The sequence below is a fragment of the Gadus macrocephalus genome, chromosome 6, assembly GCF_031168955.1.
Source record: "Gadus macrocephalus chromosome 6, ASM3116895v1".
Lineage (NCBI taxonomy): Eukaryota > Metazoa > Chordata > Actinopteri > Gadiformes > Gadidae > Gadus > Gadus macrocephalus.
In genome coordinates, this window is record NC_082387.1 from 25,704,654 (window position 1) to 25,719,940 (window position 15,287).

General features: G+C 46.3%; 2 protein-coding genes and 1 long non-coding RNA gene across 4 annotated transcripts; 2 read left to right on the forward strand and 1 right to left on the reverse strand.

The window, feature by feature from the left end:
- Positions 1-2,958: 2,958 nt before the first annotated feature.
- Positions 2,959-7,081, forward strand: LOC132458853 (protein asteroid homolog 1-like). Of its 2 annotated transcripts, none has more exons than XM_060053193.1 (4): positions 2,959-4,896; positions 5,472-5,679; positions 5,821-5,965; positions 6,601-6,754. In XM_060053193.1, coding segments are annotated over exons 1-4 (1,611 nt in total). In that variant the 5' UTR covers positions 2,959-3,639; the 3' UTR covers positions 6,602-6,754. The 2 variants fall into 2 exon arrangements, with proteins under 2 accessions (XP_059909176.1, XP_059909174.1); XM_060053191.1 differs by having other exon boundaries at positions 2,986-4,896; positions 6,615-7,081.
- Positions 7,082-7,531: 450 nt separating this feature from the next.
- LOC132458953 (uncharacterized) lies at positions 7,532-10,297 on the reverse strand. The gene is made up of 2 exons (XR_009526053.1): positions 8,376-10,297; positions 7,532-8,338 (listed from the first exon to the last, which is right to left on the reverse strand). It is a non-coding gene; the product is annotated as an uncharacterized LOC132458953 (long non-coding RNA).
- Positions 10,298-10,311: 14 nt separating this feature from the next.
- On the forward strand, positions 10,312-14,096 carry LOC132458859 (protein asteroid homolog 1-like). Its single transcript, XM_060053203.1, has 4 exons — positions 10,312-11,714; positions 12,308-12,515; positions 12,732-12,876; positions 13,236-14,096. The coding sequence occupies exons 1-4, from the start codon at positions 10,461-10,463 to the stop codon at positions 13,450-13,452; spliced, it is 1,824 nt and encodes a 607-aa protein (XP_059909186.1). The 5' UTR covers positions 10,312-10,460; the 3' UTR covers positions 13,453-14,096.
- The last annotated feature ends 1,191 nt before the right edge of the window (positions 14,097-15,287 follow it).

Consider the following 15,287-nt stretch of genomic DNA (forward strand, 5'->3'; position numbering starts at 1 on the left):
GAAGCCATTTTAAATACTGATAAAGTTAATGGGGGTCAGATAATAATTGGCGTACCATTCATCCCTGAGATTCATTCCAAACTGTAAGCCTCGGACTGACCACTGCCAGTTGTCCTCTCGGGTAGGATGGCCTGCTTGGTCCACTCGTAGGCTCAGTCACTACTGCATATTTATTTATAAGGCAATACTTGGTGTGCTACCTAGCTATTTATGCTCCCTTATCATGCGAAAAAGTGCTGGTCCACACTTTTTACGTTCAGAGGACTTGGTGTTGCTTTTTGTCCCCAATATGTGGACAGAATAGGGTAAAAAGGCTTTTGTATGCTCTGCCCCCACTGTGGAATACGCTGCAGAAAGACCTAGGACTTGTTGAATTAATTTCGTCAAATGCTTTTAAGTTGAAAATAAAGGAAATTGAGCTAGACTCTCTAAGATAAGTTTTGAATAGGTTTTTGTTTCCTGGTAGCAGAAATGGATCTTTTAGGATTGATGCAGTGTGAATTGATTTGCTTTATTTTAGTGTGATTTAAATTTTTGTCCCTGTGTGTTTGTCTGAAACTGTTTGTCTGTAACTGTGGTTCATTGTGCACAATAAACCAGGTCAAACCAGATAGACCTGGTCAAACCAATAGACCTGGTCAAAGCAGGCAGCATGCTGCTGCCTGATTTGACCAGGTCACCTTGGAAAAAGAGATTTTTAATCTCAATAGGTTTTTCTCCTGGTTAAATAAAGGTTAAAAAAAAAAAATAATAATTACCCTCACCACTGTGGAGCTAATATAAGAAGGGGGAAGTATAATTCAGCAGGAACTTTGTCTGCTGCCATGTGTGTCGAAGTCCTCTCTTCCCCGAATACTATTATTAAGATAGCAGAAGTCAGATAGAATTGAACGAAAGTCTTTTTGTGAACCGTCTGTATAAAAGTACAGTATTATAGGTATGCATAACCCAATTTAGACATAGAAGAAGCTTTTTGGGAAATGTATTAGACCTTTCAAGTAGGCTATTAAACTATAAAAGTTTAATTATTACCGTATTCTGAGCATACAGTGTATTTTCATTTGGATACAGCTGTTAATTAGCCTAATGATTTCTCAATGCAAATCGGTATAGTGAAGGGTATTTGATGATGTGGGACTATTTTCATTCCAAAGGCTAAGGGAATTTAATCAGGATAAATATCCTGGATCCATGAAATAATTGGCTTTTAAAAAATAAAATCTTCCTATACTTATGCACCATCTATTTTAAGGGTGAACATTTATTTATTTACAATACATTATTCATTCAAAAAGCAAATTGGTGTCCTTTTTTTTGGGGGATTTTTCATCAGTGGTTTAATTAAGGCATTAAGATCAATTTCCAAAAGATGATTTTTTATTCCTCTCTTTAGTCAACTTAAGCAAAGGTGCCTAAAGTTATGCCTACCACTGTATGTGTTTATATATACAATACACACGCTTATACATATTGTTTTTACTTTGGGAACTGTATTAGACCTTTCAAGTAGGCTATTAAACTATAGAAGTTTAATTATTAGGACTAGGGTGAGAAGCTCAGCCATCCGTGAGGAACTCGGATTAGAGCCGCTGCTCCTTTACTTAGAAAGGAGTCAGCTGAGGTGGTTCGGGCATCTGGTAAGGATGCCCACTGGGCGCCTTCCTTGGGAGGTGTTTCAGGCACGTCCAGTGGGGAGGAGACCTCGGGGAAGACCCAGGACTAGGTGGAGAGATTATTTATATCTCAACACTGGCCTGGGAACGCCTCGGGATCCCCCCGTCAGAGCTGGTCAATGTGGCCCGGGAAAGGGAAGTCTGGGGCCCCCTGCTTGAGCTGCTCCCCCCGCGACCCGACCCCGGATAAGCGGATGACGATGAAGTTTAATTATTACCTTATTTTGAGCATGCAGTGTATTTTCGATGGGATACAGCTGTGGGAAATATATCCTATATTAATAAATAAATAAGCATTTATATTTTAGAATATGTTGTCAAAATAATATTCTTTAAAAAAACATAGACGTAAAATAAATAAAATGCCTCAACAAACTTTTCGTTGTCATCTACATTGGGCAGATAGAATCCATTTCCTGTAGCCTTTCACAATCAGCCAATCAGCCCTCCCCCTGTCCTCGTGACGCTAACAACCACTGAGACATTCCATCTGAGACACTTTGTTGCTCAAACGTAATATTACTCTGCTCCTCGAGCCTCCCGACATGTCTTGCGATATTGATATGGACACAAAATGAATTCCAATGCCCAGCTGACAAATCATATCGTATGTCCCCCTTCCCCCCTGCTGACTGTTTTAGTTGTTTATTTTTCTTGTGTTTTGTGTGTTTGCTATGTGTGACTGTAGGCTACTGTCTGCTGCCTGTCTTGGCCAGGACACTGGAAGAGACGTTTAATCTCAATGATGATTATTATTATTTTCAACTAACCAGTAGTAGTTGCCTTGCATTTTAAAATGTCAATGCACTTTTCAGCGCTGAATAACAGTAAAAGCTTTTTAATAATTGATTTGCATGCATAGTATTCTCTACTTACATTAAGTAGAAATGTACCTTATGTGAATGAGGAGTAGAAAGTCGGTATTTCTCACACCACTTCTGTGGGCGTGTTGATGAAGCTTCTGCATGTCATTGAGTGGCCCCCTAAATGATAATCAGCCAGCTGCCTTCATTTTGCTGAATGGTTAAAAAATATTTAAATGTTGGCACTGCTTTTCAGAGTCATTTGTGGCATACATCGTGCCGACATTGCTGACCTTGAAGAATGCTTGAGGGCCGAAACATATTCTAGATTAAAGAGAAATCACAGAGTGGGCAACACCTTCTTTCTACTAATGCACTGAAGTTATGTAACATACAATAGGCCTCAATGTGTGCGTGCGTGCGTGAGCGTGTCTGCGTCCTCCACCATCTGGCTGATGAGTTTGTGTTTGTGTTTGTGTTTGTGTTAGCTTGGGCGTGAACAGCTGTTCGGACGTCGTTGCGGTTTTCCCTTCCAGATATACGTAGATACAGTATATAGACCATAATAAAGGAGCATTTATTGCGTTCAGTAATAACATGCAGACCAGGCCACTTTGTGATAAGGGATTTGTCTGTTATTTTGCTGGATTCGTTTCCCGGGGAGTCGCGATCCGGAAGTGGTTTCACTTTCGGTTCTTCTCCAGTTCTCACTAAAAAAAAGTAAAAGCGTTTTACAGGAAAGACGGAACAAGTTGGATTATTATCATGAAGGATGTAATATAGGCTATGTAATGCGTTTGAGGCATATAGAGAGGGAAATGCGCTGTGATCTGTGTCGTACGGCACTTTGGAGGATAAATACGTGCGATATTTAAAATGGTCGTAAACTTTCGTAGCCTAGTCCATAAAGTAGTCTGACCACGGGACCCAATCATTGATTATTTATCAGGAAAGCGGAACTCACAGAACTGCGCGCCTCTCCCAGTGGGGCGATGTTTGAGTGTGTGTGTGTGTGTGTGTGTGTGTGTGTGTGTGTGTGTGTGTGTGTGTGTGTGTTTATGTGTCTTGGTGTGTGTATAAAGGAGCTGGGATCAGTCACCATAAATGCTAGAACGTATCCAGTCATCATAGATAGGTGAAGTTAGCTTGACCTGTCAGTCACTATGGGGGTGAAGGGCTTGTTGTCGCTGCTGAAGGACTACAGCCAGATCTACCAGGACATCCGCTTCAGGGACAGCAAGCTGCTGGTGGACGGCACTAACCTGGCCTACGACCTGTACTACAGGTCCAACCTGGACCAGAACCGCGGCGGGGAGTACCTGGCCTACCAGGTCCAGGTCCAGGCTCTCTTCAAGACTCTGGCCGACTGTGGAATCAAACCTTACGTGGTGATGGACGGAGGCTCGGGCACCAGCGACATCAAACTGGACACCCTCATGGACCAGGCCAGAGGGAAGGTCCGTAGGGCCCTGGACGCCGCTCAGAAGGGCAGTAGGGCGGACATCCTTCCCCCCTTCACCACGATAGTGTTCGAACAGACGCTGAACAACATGAAGGTGCCGCTGGTCAGGTGCTTCGGAGAGGCTGACGGCCAGCTGGCTTCCCTGGCCAGAGAGTGGTGCTGCCCAGTGCTGTCCAGAGACAATGACTTCTTCATCTACGACCTTCCAGCAGGGCTTCTTCACCTAGATCACTTCCAGTGGGACTCAGTTAAAACAAGTGGGGCCAGGAGTTACATCCCTTGCAAAAGATACACCACATCCAGCTTCTGCACCTTCTTCAACATCGACCGCCCGCTGCTGCCCGTCTTCGCATCGTTGGCCGGAAACGACAACGTCAACCTCAGAGAAATAACTTGTGCCAAAAAGGTTCAGGCTGGAAGACGGACAGAGTTTTCTATGACCGCCCGGCTAGAGGGACTCCTGAGGTGGATGAGAGGCTTCCAGACGACAGAAGACACCTTGACAGCAGCGATGGATCTCATGCCCAACGTGAGTCAACAGGCACGGACGGAGGTGCAGACGGAGTTGCAGAAGTCCATGCTGGAGTACCGGCTCCCCAGCTCCTCTCTGCGGGGGTTCTTCAGTGAGGGAACCGTTCCGCCGCTGCCCGCTGAGTTGTTGAGCTGCGTCCCCGACTGGGTCCGCACGCCCCTGGCCAGAGGAGAGCTGGGGGCTGACATCCTGCACCTGTTGGTGCACAAGAGGAAGATATTGCCGACCCAGGTGGAGCACCGCGCCCCACAGAGCTCCAACCTCGCCTCGCGGCCCATCCGGCAGGTGTTGTACGGGCTGCTGCTGGGCGGGGGGAGAGGCAAGGTGCTGGAGGTGGACCGCGTCGGTAAGGGGGCCGCGAGTGTAAAGGTGCAACCGCTGGTCCAAGGAGCTGCTAAGACACTGAGGCTGGACTCTCTGCCCCAGGTAGGGCTACCGACTCATTCAACTGGACAATAGGTGGACAAGAGATCAACCATAGATGGATCATATATTGATTATAGCAGCAGCACCAAGTAAGAAGAAGGCTAACATGGCAGCAGCAACTTTAAATGATCAGTCCAAATTCAATTAATATTTCACGATAGTTTACTTTCATTGATTCATAATTTTTTTCAAGGTTTGAAGCTAATTGCATTTAGTTTTTCAATTGATATCTTTGATCTCCCTAGACAACTTTTCCACCAAAATATGTGGCCTTCCGTCTGTTGAGCATGCATGTGTATCTCAGAGACAGTTGAAACCCCCCCTGAGATAGCTTGGCACCTCACCATTAACAACCTTATTAACTAGCCATATGGTTGACTGTCGTCCACATTGAGACCATTGAAATACTCAAAGTGGGAGGGTAGTGGGTGTAGGCATATTGCATGTCTCATAAATCATCTGCATTATGTAATAAGCAGCATGTGTTGATCCTATAGAAGAAGTTATCTGAGGCAAACCCTCTACAAGTGGAGTTCTTGGTTATCCTTGAGATGTGTTTTGTTCCCACTTCCCAGGCAGACCCCGCTGTGAGGCTGCAGGTGTGTCTGGAGACGCTGGGCGTGGAGGAAGAGACGCTGGTGGGAGTTCCGGCTCCTCTGCGCCTCCCAGTGGCTGTGACCTGCTACTGGCTGAGGAGGGCCAGCCCTGAGCCGACGCTCCTCAAAGCTCTGCTGATGGTCATGGTCCAAGGAGAACTGAACCGACGGACAGGAGGGACAACAGGTAGGTAGCACTCAATCACTTACTCACTCATTCACTTAATCAGTCAATTAAGTCAATTTGTGTCCCTGTGTGTGTGTGTGTGTGTGTGTGTGTGTGTGTGTGTGTGTGTGTGTGTGTGTGTGTGTGTGTGTGTGTGTGTAGGCTGGCAGGGGGTCACCAAGCACATCTTTCGACCTCTGAATGGTGCCGGGGCTCACAGCCTCAACCAATGGCAGGCCTGCCTGAAGGACGCCTCCCAGCTCAACCTGCTGCTCTGCAAGCCCCTCCCTGAACCCCACTACGCCTGGTGAGACACCCAGACAGTACTGTTTCCATAGCAACACCATCACCCGGACAGTACTGTTTCCATAGCAACACCATCACCCAGACAGTACTGTTTCCATAGCAACACCATCACCCAGACAGTAATGTTTCCATGGTAACACCATCACCTAGTCAGTACCGTTTCTATAGTAACACCACCTAACCAGTCTATATTGTTACACCATCACCTAGCTAGTACTGTTTCCATAGTGACACATGTCACCTAGTCAGTGTACCATCACCTAGGCAGACCGTGTTTTGTGTCCATATTTAAACCAGGTCAAAAGCTCCTGTGGAGACAATAAAACATTAAAATAAATAAAAATAACATAGCAAGATGGCGGCAGTAGCTCAGGAGGTAGAGCGGGTTGCTGGTAACCTGAAGGTTGCTGGTTCGATCCCCGGCTCCTCCTAGCTGAGTGTCGAGGTGTCCCTGAGCGAGACGACTCGCCCTCACTGCTCCTGACGAGCTGGCTGTCGCCCTGCGTGGTCGACTCTGCCGTTGGTGTGCGAATGTGAAAATGAAAGGTTGAAAGTAGCTTTGGATAAAAGCGTGACGGTTGGTGACGGTTGGTTCAACAGAATGGGGTTTTAAGATAAGTGCTTCATTAATCCCAGACGGGTTGGTCCAGGTTGTACCAGGGCAGGCGGGTGCAACTGCGGCAGAAGCAGCTCAAGAAGAAGGAACCAGAGGAGATAGTAAAGGATGACCAGTTCAGGAGACTGTACAGGAGCCTCCTGGAAGCAGTGACCCAGCCAGACCCCGGGGCCAACAGGAGAGCTGGGGGGCCTGAGGCCCAGCTGAGGGCCAGCATGGAGCACCTTCACCTCAACACCCTGGATGAGGAGGAGGAGGAGCTGGGCGGGGCTGGAGGCCTGGATCAGGGCTCTGATAGGCTGAGGGTGTCGGTTAGAACACGCTACAGAACCAAAGACAGGAAGGACCGGTCCAGAAACCCAGAGCTGGGGAGGAAGCAGGAGAGGGAGGGGTGGTAGTGGGGGAGGGGGGGGAGGGGGTTGATGAGGAACAGTGTTGGGGTAACGAGGAGATAACATAAGAGTTGAGAACGGTATGAGATTATTAAACTAATATATTGAACTAGATCTATTTCAATAAGTCGTTTAGTCTGTTGTCATCAAAATATGATCTAATATAAACAAACCGACAAAGAACAATGGTCTTTATCATATTACCAAAGTTCTGTAGGCATACTATAGGTGGGTTGTGTGTGTGTGTGTGTGTGTGTGTGTGTGTGTGTGTGTGTGTGTGTGTGTGTGTGTCTGTGATAGAATGTCATAGTGTATGGTGCGTTAGGGGGTCATTGTATGGGCTGGTGTGGATCACAGTGTGTGTGTGTCAGTGTGTGTGTGTCAGTGTGTGTGTGTCAGTGTGTGTGTGTCAGTGTGTGTGTGTCAGTGTGTGTGCGCCGGCATCCCCACCAGAACGACTCCAGCGGTGGTTTGCATCGGTCAGGGGTTGGCAACCCTCGGCACGAGTGCCAATGGCAGCATAGGCACTTGTTTTTCCTTTAAATTAATTAATCCTTAATTAATTTAGCAGCATAATCATTACTTCAGATTTTTCTGCGCTTTATTCTTTTACATTTATTACTGAAAGCAGTGTTCTGAAATGGGATCAAACCTATGTGGTAAGTTATAGAGAAGGAGATACATAAAATATTGTTGCATGTGGCCTGTATGCATGGCCTTCACATGTGTTTTGCAAAGCTGTACATGTCTTAAAGATATTAAAGTGGATGTTTCCAACATTATCAAATAATGTCTGTTTTTTTTACATTTCTCACAGTGGAAGTATGTTTTTGAATGAGTTTCTGAAAGCAGTGTTTTAAGATGGGATATATGTAATTATAATTTGTAATTGCAAATATAACAAAAAAAAAGAAAAGAGTTGATGCATGATTGTGGACCATATGGAAATAATACAATTCACGGGCCTTCTGGAAATGTTTTTGGTCGCTGTGTCATAATTCAGCTTAATATTTAATATATTGTTGCTTATGGCACTCTTATTAACGAGAAATAGCCAAACTGGCATTGCATGTTGAAGAGGTATCCGACTGGTGTAGGTCGTCCAAAATGACCAACAGCGCCCTCTGTCGCCTGGTCCAGGAAACACCAGAACGCCACGTATGTCGGGGTAAGCTTTTTAAGATATTTTAAAATATAGCACTTTGATGACCTTTCTTGCGATAAACGGGCATTGTATTTTCGTATTCTTCAGTCAGTGAATGTAAATGTTAAGTAAATAAATGGTCGTGAGCTTAATGCAACGTTGTTGTTCAATGTGTTATTTTATGTAGGCCTAACCGATGTTCTTTAATGAGAGAGAGAGATGCTATAAGTCTTGCAATAGTTGTGTGTGTTTGACAGACAGCACTGAGAGGACTGCTAAAAGTCTGTATTTACCATAGTTGTGTCGTGTGTGTATTTGAGTGAGAGGTGTGTTGTTTTCCAGTCGGTCGGGTTTGCTCTGAAGAAGTGTGTAAACCAGGCAAGGCACCAGGATTCCAGTTGTGGAGGGGCCAGACCAATAGTGGGTGGTCCTTAAATTAAAAACGTTATCAAATCCTTGTTTAACCTAATACAAATGACTGACTAATATAATGTTATACTATCTGTGGATGTCTTGATGCTCTTTTTATTGCATTGTAAAAAGTTTCGGTGCATAGGACGTAATTCCGCGATCGCTCCTTAAGCCTTTTTACACTGCCTAGCCGGTTCGGTCACGGCTTGGCACGAAGGAACGTTCCTCTGCGTCTTTCTCGTAGATCGCTCCATAACAAACGTCTTTGTTAAATGCGACTGCGTCACCTTCTCCCATGTTGGTCAGCAGCTCGCGGATTACTCGATTTCACCGTCTCTCCAGTTAGAACTTCTCATGTTGATATCGCTGCGTTATTATCTATGTTGTAGAGATAATGCAGCAACGCCATCCCCGCACCCCGCACATAGTCTTGTACCGCGGGGCGTCTCATAGCATTTACATGAAAAGGAAACCGCCAGTGTGTAGGGTCCGGGAGTGTAAAGACGTCTCTTGGTACTGACCACAGAAGAGCGCCTTGGAATCTCCATTACGCACCATACCTGTCTGTGCTTTAGCGCACATCAGTCTATAGATCCAAGGCCTATAGACTGTGAATGTGGTCAGGAATCGAATATTTCTTATATAGTTTAGTTATGATCGTATAACATGAGGCCGACTATTTCAGAATTCTGTTTAATTGTTTTAAGTTTTCAACAATATTTCGATATCATTAGCAACAGTGCTTGGCTTATTATACAAAGAAGATGCATTCAATTGTAGCCTAGGCTACTACGATATAAAAACTAATAGCCTTCTGCGTTTTCACGGTCATCCACGAACAGCCCTTTAACGCAAATCGGATCAAGCATCAATATCAAATAGATTGCCGCATTGCAAAAAAATAAAGCATTTCAGAATATTTATATCTTTTTTTACAAGAAAAGTTTTGGGTGGGCCTGTTGAACAGTGGATGGTCCTAGTTCCGTCGGGTCCAGTCCACCCATAACGCCGTGCCTGGTGTGAACTTGGGGCTTCACGTTTGTGCATCTCCTTTCGCATGACATGAATAACAATAGGCCTAAATCGATGATTTTTTTCAAATTAACAGGCCTCGTCGAAATGTATGTAGGCTACACCACTGTTGATGATCTAAGTAATTTTTTTACTTCAAAATAAGCGGCATTAATTGCGATTGCGTCTTTCCCCTGGCCGGGTAACCTTGTTGAAGCTTAAAAAAGAACAACAATTAGGCCTAACTGCAGCATAGATGAGAAGACTACTTACTTTGAATTAAAATGGATTGATATGGGCACTAGGTCAATCTCCGAATCGCAGATTTTTTTTTCTTCCGATTTTAGTCGTGTCGCACAAGTGACTTTAAGCATGAAGTAACCTGAACGACGCGACTCAAATCAAACCTACCATATGGAAACTGCTACTGGATAAATACAAATCAGTACAATAGGCTTTAAGTGTTCGGCTGCATGACCACGTTATAATGTTATGGAGTTGAAAATGTGATACCTCGGAAATGTCTGGAAAAACGAAAGTCATCGTGTGTGTGGGACGGGGGTGCGTGTGATGTCATCTTGTAGATTTCAGGAAAGTGAAACCTAACGAGATACTCTCAGTGTGTGTGTGGTTTGTTAGTGTGTGTGTGTGTGTGTGTGTGTGTGTGTGTGTGTGTGTGTGTGTGTGTGTGTGTGTGTGTGTGTGTGTGTGTGTGTGTGTGTGTGTGTGTGTGTGTGTGTCATGTCCTATCTTGTAGATGTTAGCAAAGTGAAGCCTAAGGAGCCACTCCCAGTGTGTGTGTGTGTGTGTGTATAAAGGATCTGGGATCCTCTCTGGGTGTTTCCAGTCAGCACAGATAGCTGAAGAGAGAACTTCACCAGTCCAGTCTCCCTTAAAGTTAGAGCTCGACCTGTCGGTCACCATGGGGGTAAAAGGCTTATTTTCACTCCTGGAGGACAACAGAAGGATCTCCCCGGACATCTACTTCAGGGACAGGAAGCTGGTGGTGGATGGAAACAACCTGATCTACCACCTCTACTACTCGTCCAACCTGGACCAGAACCACGGCGGGGAGTACCTGGCCTTCCAGGCGGAGGTCAAGGCTTTCTTCAAGACTCTGGCCGACTGTGGAATCAAACCGTACGTGGTGATGGAGGGAGGCTCGAGCACCAGCGACATCAGACTGGAAACCCTCAAAATCCGGGCCAGAGAGAAGGTCCAGAAGACCCATGACGCCGCTTTGACGGGCAGAAAGGTAAACATCCTCCCCACCCTCACCAAGTACGTGTTCAGACAGACGCTGAACGACCTGAATGTACCGCTGGTCAAGTGCTTCAAAGAGGCAGACGGCCGGCTGGCTGCCCTGGCCAGAGAGTGGTGCTGCCCGGTGCTGTCCGCAGACAGCGACTTCTACATCTACGACCTTCCAGAGGGGGTTCTACCACTGGATCACTTCAAGTGGCGCACAGCGGAGACACATCGCGGCATCCCCTGCAGGCGATACTCGATGTCCAGCTTCTGCACCTTCTTCAACATCGACCCCCAGCTGCTGCCCGTCTTCGCCTCGCTGGCCGGGAACGAATACATCAACCTCAGAGAGGTTAATTGGGCCAGATACCTTCCAGCGGGAAGACCTACAATGAACTTCAGACCCGCTACCCTGCTGGGCCTCCTGAGTTGGCTGAGAGCCAGGACAGACCGGACGACAGAAGACACCCTGACAGCAGTGATGGCACTCATACCCGACATGAGTCAACAGGCGCAGACGGAGGCGCGGACGATGCTGAGGAAGTCCATGCTGGAGTACCGGCTCCCCAGCTCCCCTCTGCGGGGGTTCTTCAGCGAGGGGACCGTTCCGCCGCTGCCCGCTGAGTTGTTGCACTGCGTCCCCGACTGGGTCCGCACGCAAGTGGCCAGAGGAGAGCTGAACGGGGACGTGTTGGGCCTTCTTGTGTACAGGCGGAACAAACTGCGAACCCAGGTGGAGCACAGCGACCTACGGAGCTCCAACCTCACCTCGAAGCACATCCGGCAGGTGATGTACGGGCTGCTGCTGGGCCAGAGGGGGGGTGAGGTGGAGGAGGTGGACCGGGACGGTCTGGAGCTCGCCAGTTTCCAGGTGCGACCGCTGGTCCAAGGAGCCGCTCAGACGCTGAGGCTGGACTCTCTGCCCCAGGTAGGACTACCGACTCATTCAGCTGGATGATGGATGGATAATAGACAAGAGATCGACCATAGATGGATAATAGACTGATTATAGCAGCAGCACCAAGTAAGAAGAAGGCTAACATGGAAGCTGCAACTTTAAAAGATCAGTCCAAACGCAATGAATACTTCACGATAGTTTAGTTATATTGATGTATACATTTTTCAGGGGGATTTGAATCTAATTGCATTTAGTTTTTCAATTGATATCTTTGATCTCCCTAGACTACTTTTTCCACCAAAATATGTGGCCTTCCGTCTGTTGAGCATGCATGTGTATCTCAGAGACAGTTGAAACCCCCCCTGAGATAGCTTGGCACTTCACCATTAACAACCTTATTAACTAGCCATATCTTAACCTGGTTGATTGACTTCCACATTGAGACCATTGCAATTCTCAAAGTTGGAGGGTAGTGGGTGTAGGCATATTGCAAGTCTCATAAATCATCTGCATTATGTAATAAACAGCATGTGTTGAACCTATAGAAGAAGTTATCTGAGGCAAACCCTCTACAAGTGGAGTTCTTGGTTATCCTTGAGATGTGTTTTGTTCCCACTTCCCAGGCAGACCCCGCTGTGAGGCTGCAGGTGTGTCTGGAGACGCTGGGCGTGGAGGAAGAGACGCTGGAGGGAGTTCCGGCTCACCTGCGCCTCCCAGTGGCTGTGACCTGCTACTGGCTGAGGAGGGCCAGCCCTGAGCCGACGCTCCTCAAAGCTCTGCTGATGGTCATGGTCCAAGGAGAACTGAACCGACGGACAGGAGGGACAACAGGTAGAGAGCACATGTGGTCACACACACACACACACACACACACACACACACACACACACACACACACACACACACACACACACACACACACACACACACACACACACACACACACACACACACACACACACACAAAGAGAACCTCACTCCCTGTGTGTGTGTGTGTGTGTGTGTGTGTGTGTGTGTGTGTGTGTGTGTGTGTGTTTGTGTGTGAAGGCTGGCAGGGATATACCAAACACCTCTCTAAGCCTCTGGATGGTGTCGTGGCTCACAGCCTCAACCAATGGCAGGCCTGCCTGAATGACTACTCCAAGCTCAACCTACTGCTCTGCAAGCCCCTCCCGGAACCCCACTTCACCTGGTGAGACACCCACACAGTACTGTTTCCATAGCAACACCATCACCCGGACAGTATTGTTTCCATGGCAACACCATCACCCCGACAGTAGTGTTTCCATAGTAATACCATCACCTAGTCAGTACTGTTTGCATAGCAAAACCATTACAAGCCATTAATGTTTCCATAGTGAGACCATCATATAAAGTCTGAAGTAACTTTAAATAACAGGACAGCATCACAACACTGATATTTTAACAATTAAATACTGAGAAATGTTAACGTATACACATCTGTGACAGAGAAAAGTTGAGGGTGGGGTCAACAGAATGTAGTTTTAAGATAAGATAAGTGCTTCATTAATGCCAGGCGGGTTGGTCCAGGTTGTACCAGGGCAGGCTGGTGCACCGGCGGCAGAAGCAGCTCCAGGAGAGGGAGCCGGAGGTGGAAAATGCCAACTTCATCAGTCTGTACACGAGGCTCCTGGGAGCAGTGACCCAGCCAGACCCCGGGGCCAACAGGAGAGCTGGGGGGCCTGAGGCCCAGCTGAGGGCCAGAATGGAGCACCTTCACCTCAACAACCAGGAGGAGGAGGAGTAGGAGGAGGAGGAGGAGGAGGAGGAGGAGGAGCTGGGCGGGGCTGCAGGCCTGGATCAGGGCTCGGATGGTTCTAGGGTGGAGGTTAAAAGCAGGAGGAGGAAGCAGTAGAGGGAGGGGTGGGAGTGAGCAGGGGGGGGCTGATGGGGCACAGTGTTGGGGTAAGCGTTACAGTCATATATTATATTAAGCAGCAACAGATATAAAACCTGTTCCTCATATCATTTTGGTATTGCATCTTCAATAAGAAACTAAAAAGTAAGAAAAAGGAGAGTTGAGAACGGTATAAAATTAGAATAAGATGTTGCATCCCAATATTAAGATTGTGGGCTTTTTCTAAGCTCGAAACATGAGTTGTGTTTTGGGCTTGGTTAAAATAATTGATTTTCTGATTACTATCGATCTTAATTTGATCTGCTGATCGATCTTTCAATACAACATACACATATATATACTGTTCAGACATATATACATATATATACATACATATATATGTATGTATACATATATATATATATGCGCATATATATGAATATACATATATATACATATACCACACATATATATATATATATATACATACTATTTTTACTATTCATTTATTTACTGCAATTCATGATATAAATCAATAAACTCAGAACATGTCAGTAGCTTGTCCGCTCTTTCCTCCGTGTTGTCCTAAAGTCTCCACAACGGTTTCCTGAGCTGCATGAGGAGGCTCCAATCGCTCGGAGAAAGGAGTACAGATGTACTCCTCCCCACCGACGCAGGGAGGAGAACCAAACGGTCGGCTCAAACCGGCAGGAGCAATCTGACTAATCAAAGATGACAATGACGAATAAACATGTGAGGGGATCTTAATGAAACACAAACAAAGAACGCACCATTTGGAAGCTTAATGTTCGATTCATTCAAAATAACTGAAGTGAAGTCACTCTGCAGGACATTTTGAGGCAGACCGGTTAGTGGAGACCAGAAAGGGCGAGACTGGGCTGAGAGCAGCTGCTATTCCCACCATCCCTGTGCATCGTCCTGCGGTCAAACACAGGAGGGAAACTCGACCTCAACCCGTCCAGGAGTCCAGAGTCCAGAGCCCAGAGCAAAAAACAATAGCCTTCAAGGGACTGGAAGATGGAGAGTGAGAATCTATTCGCCAAAATACCAAACCCATTTACCACAGTTCGCCTTGCTCTCGATAATCCGTCATTGAAAATTCACTGTCCATCATCTAGGTTTCTGTGGGGTTAGGCTTGATAAGGTCGGAACAGAGAGGGCAGGCTTCATCGCCAGCAAACATATAGGGCATGATTAAATAAGTATCGGGAAGTGGCTCAGGGCGGGGAAAATGTAACACGTCTCTGTCCATGGCACTGCGGAGATCAGTGTGTCCAAACAGACTTGCATCCGACATTCGGCCCTGAGTGCCAATGGCAAAGATGAGTTTGTAGTTGGCATCTACAACTGTCATAAGCACAATGGAGAACCTGCCTTTATAATTATTAAACAAACTTCCTGAGTTAGCATGGGGGCTGAATATAGATGTGTTTCCCATCAATGGCACCTAATCAATGAGGAAATAGGCATTTCGCTTTAAATCCTCTTGCCATCTCTCGCTATTCCGACTCAGTTGTGGGTGTCGGAAACATAAACAATACAGAAATAGTTGATTCGTTCGGAAATATTTGTAGCCAGAGGCAAATATCATTTATTACTTTATTTACTTGTGACAAATACCCAATAGAGGTATTTATGACAAATATTTTAGATTGCAGTACTGGCTTAATACATCATAATGGTAATAACTGCATTGCTCCGCAATGCTCATGGAAATTATGCCA

Excerpts from the sequence above, each read along its gene's own strand:
- LOC132458859 (XM_060053203.1), top strand. The coding sequence starts at position 10,461 with ATGGGGGTAAAAGGCTTATTTTCACTCCTGGAGGACAACAGAAGGATC. Across the intron at positions 12,516-12,731 it reads ACGGACAGGAGGGACAACAG|GCTGGCAGGGATATACCAAA; the intron begins GTAGAGAGCACA and ends TTGTGTGTGAAG. Across the intron at positions 12,877-13,235 it reads CCGGAACCCCACTTCACCTG|GTTGTACCAGGGCAGGCTGG; the intron begins GTGAGACACCCA and ends GGGTTGGTCCAG.
- LOC132458853 (XM_060053191.1), top strand. The coding sequence starts at position 3,640 with ATGGGGGTGAAGGGCTTGTTGTCGCTGCTGAAGGACTACAGCCAGATC. Across the intron at positions 4,897-5,471 it reads GGCTGGACTCTCTGCCCCAG|GCAGACCCCGCTGTGAGGCT; the intron begins GTAGGGCTACCG and ends CCCACTTCCCAG. Across the intron at positions 5,966-6,614 it reads CCTGAACCCCACTACGCCTG|GTTGTACCAGGGCAGGCGGG; the intron begins GTGAGACACCCA and ends GGGTTGGTCCAG.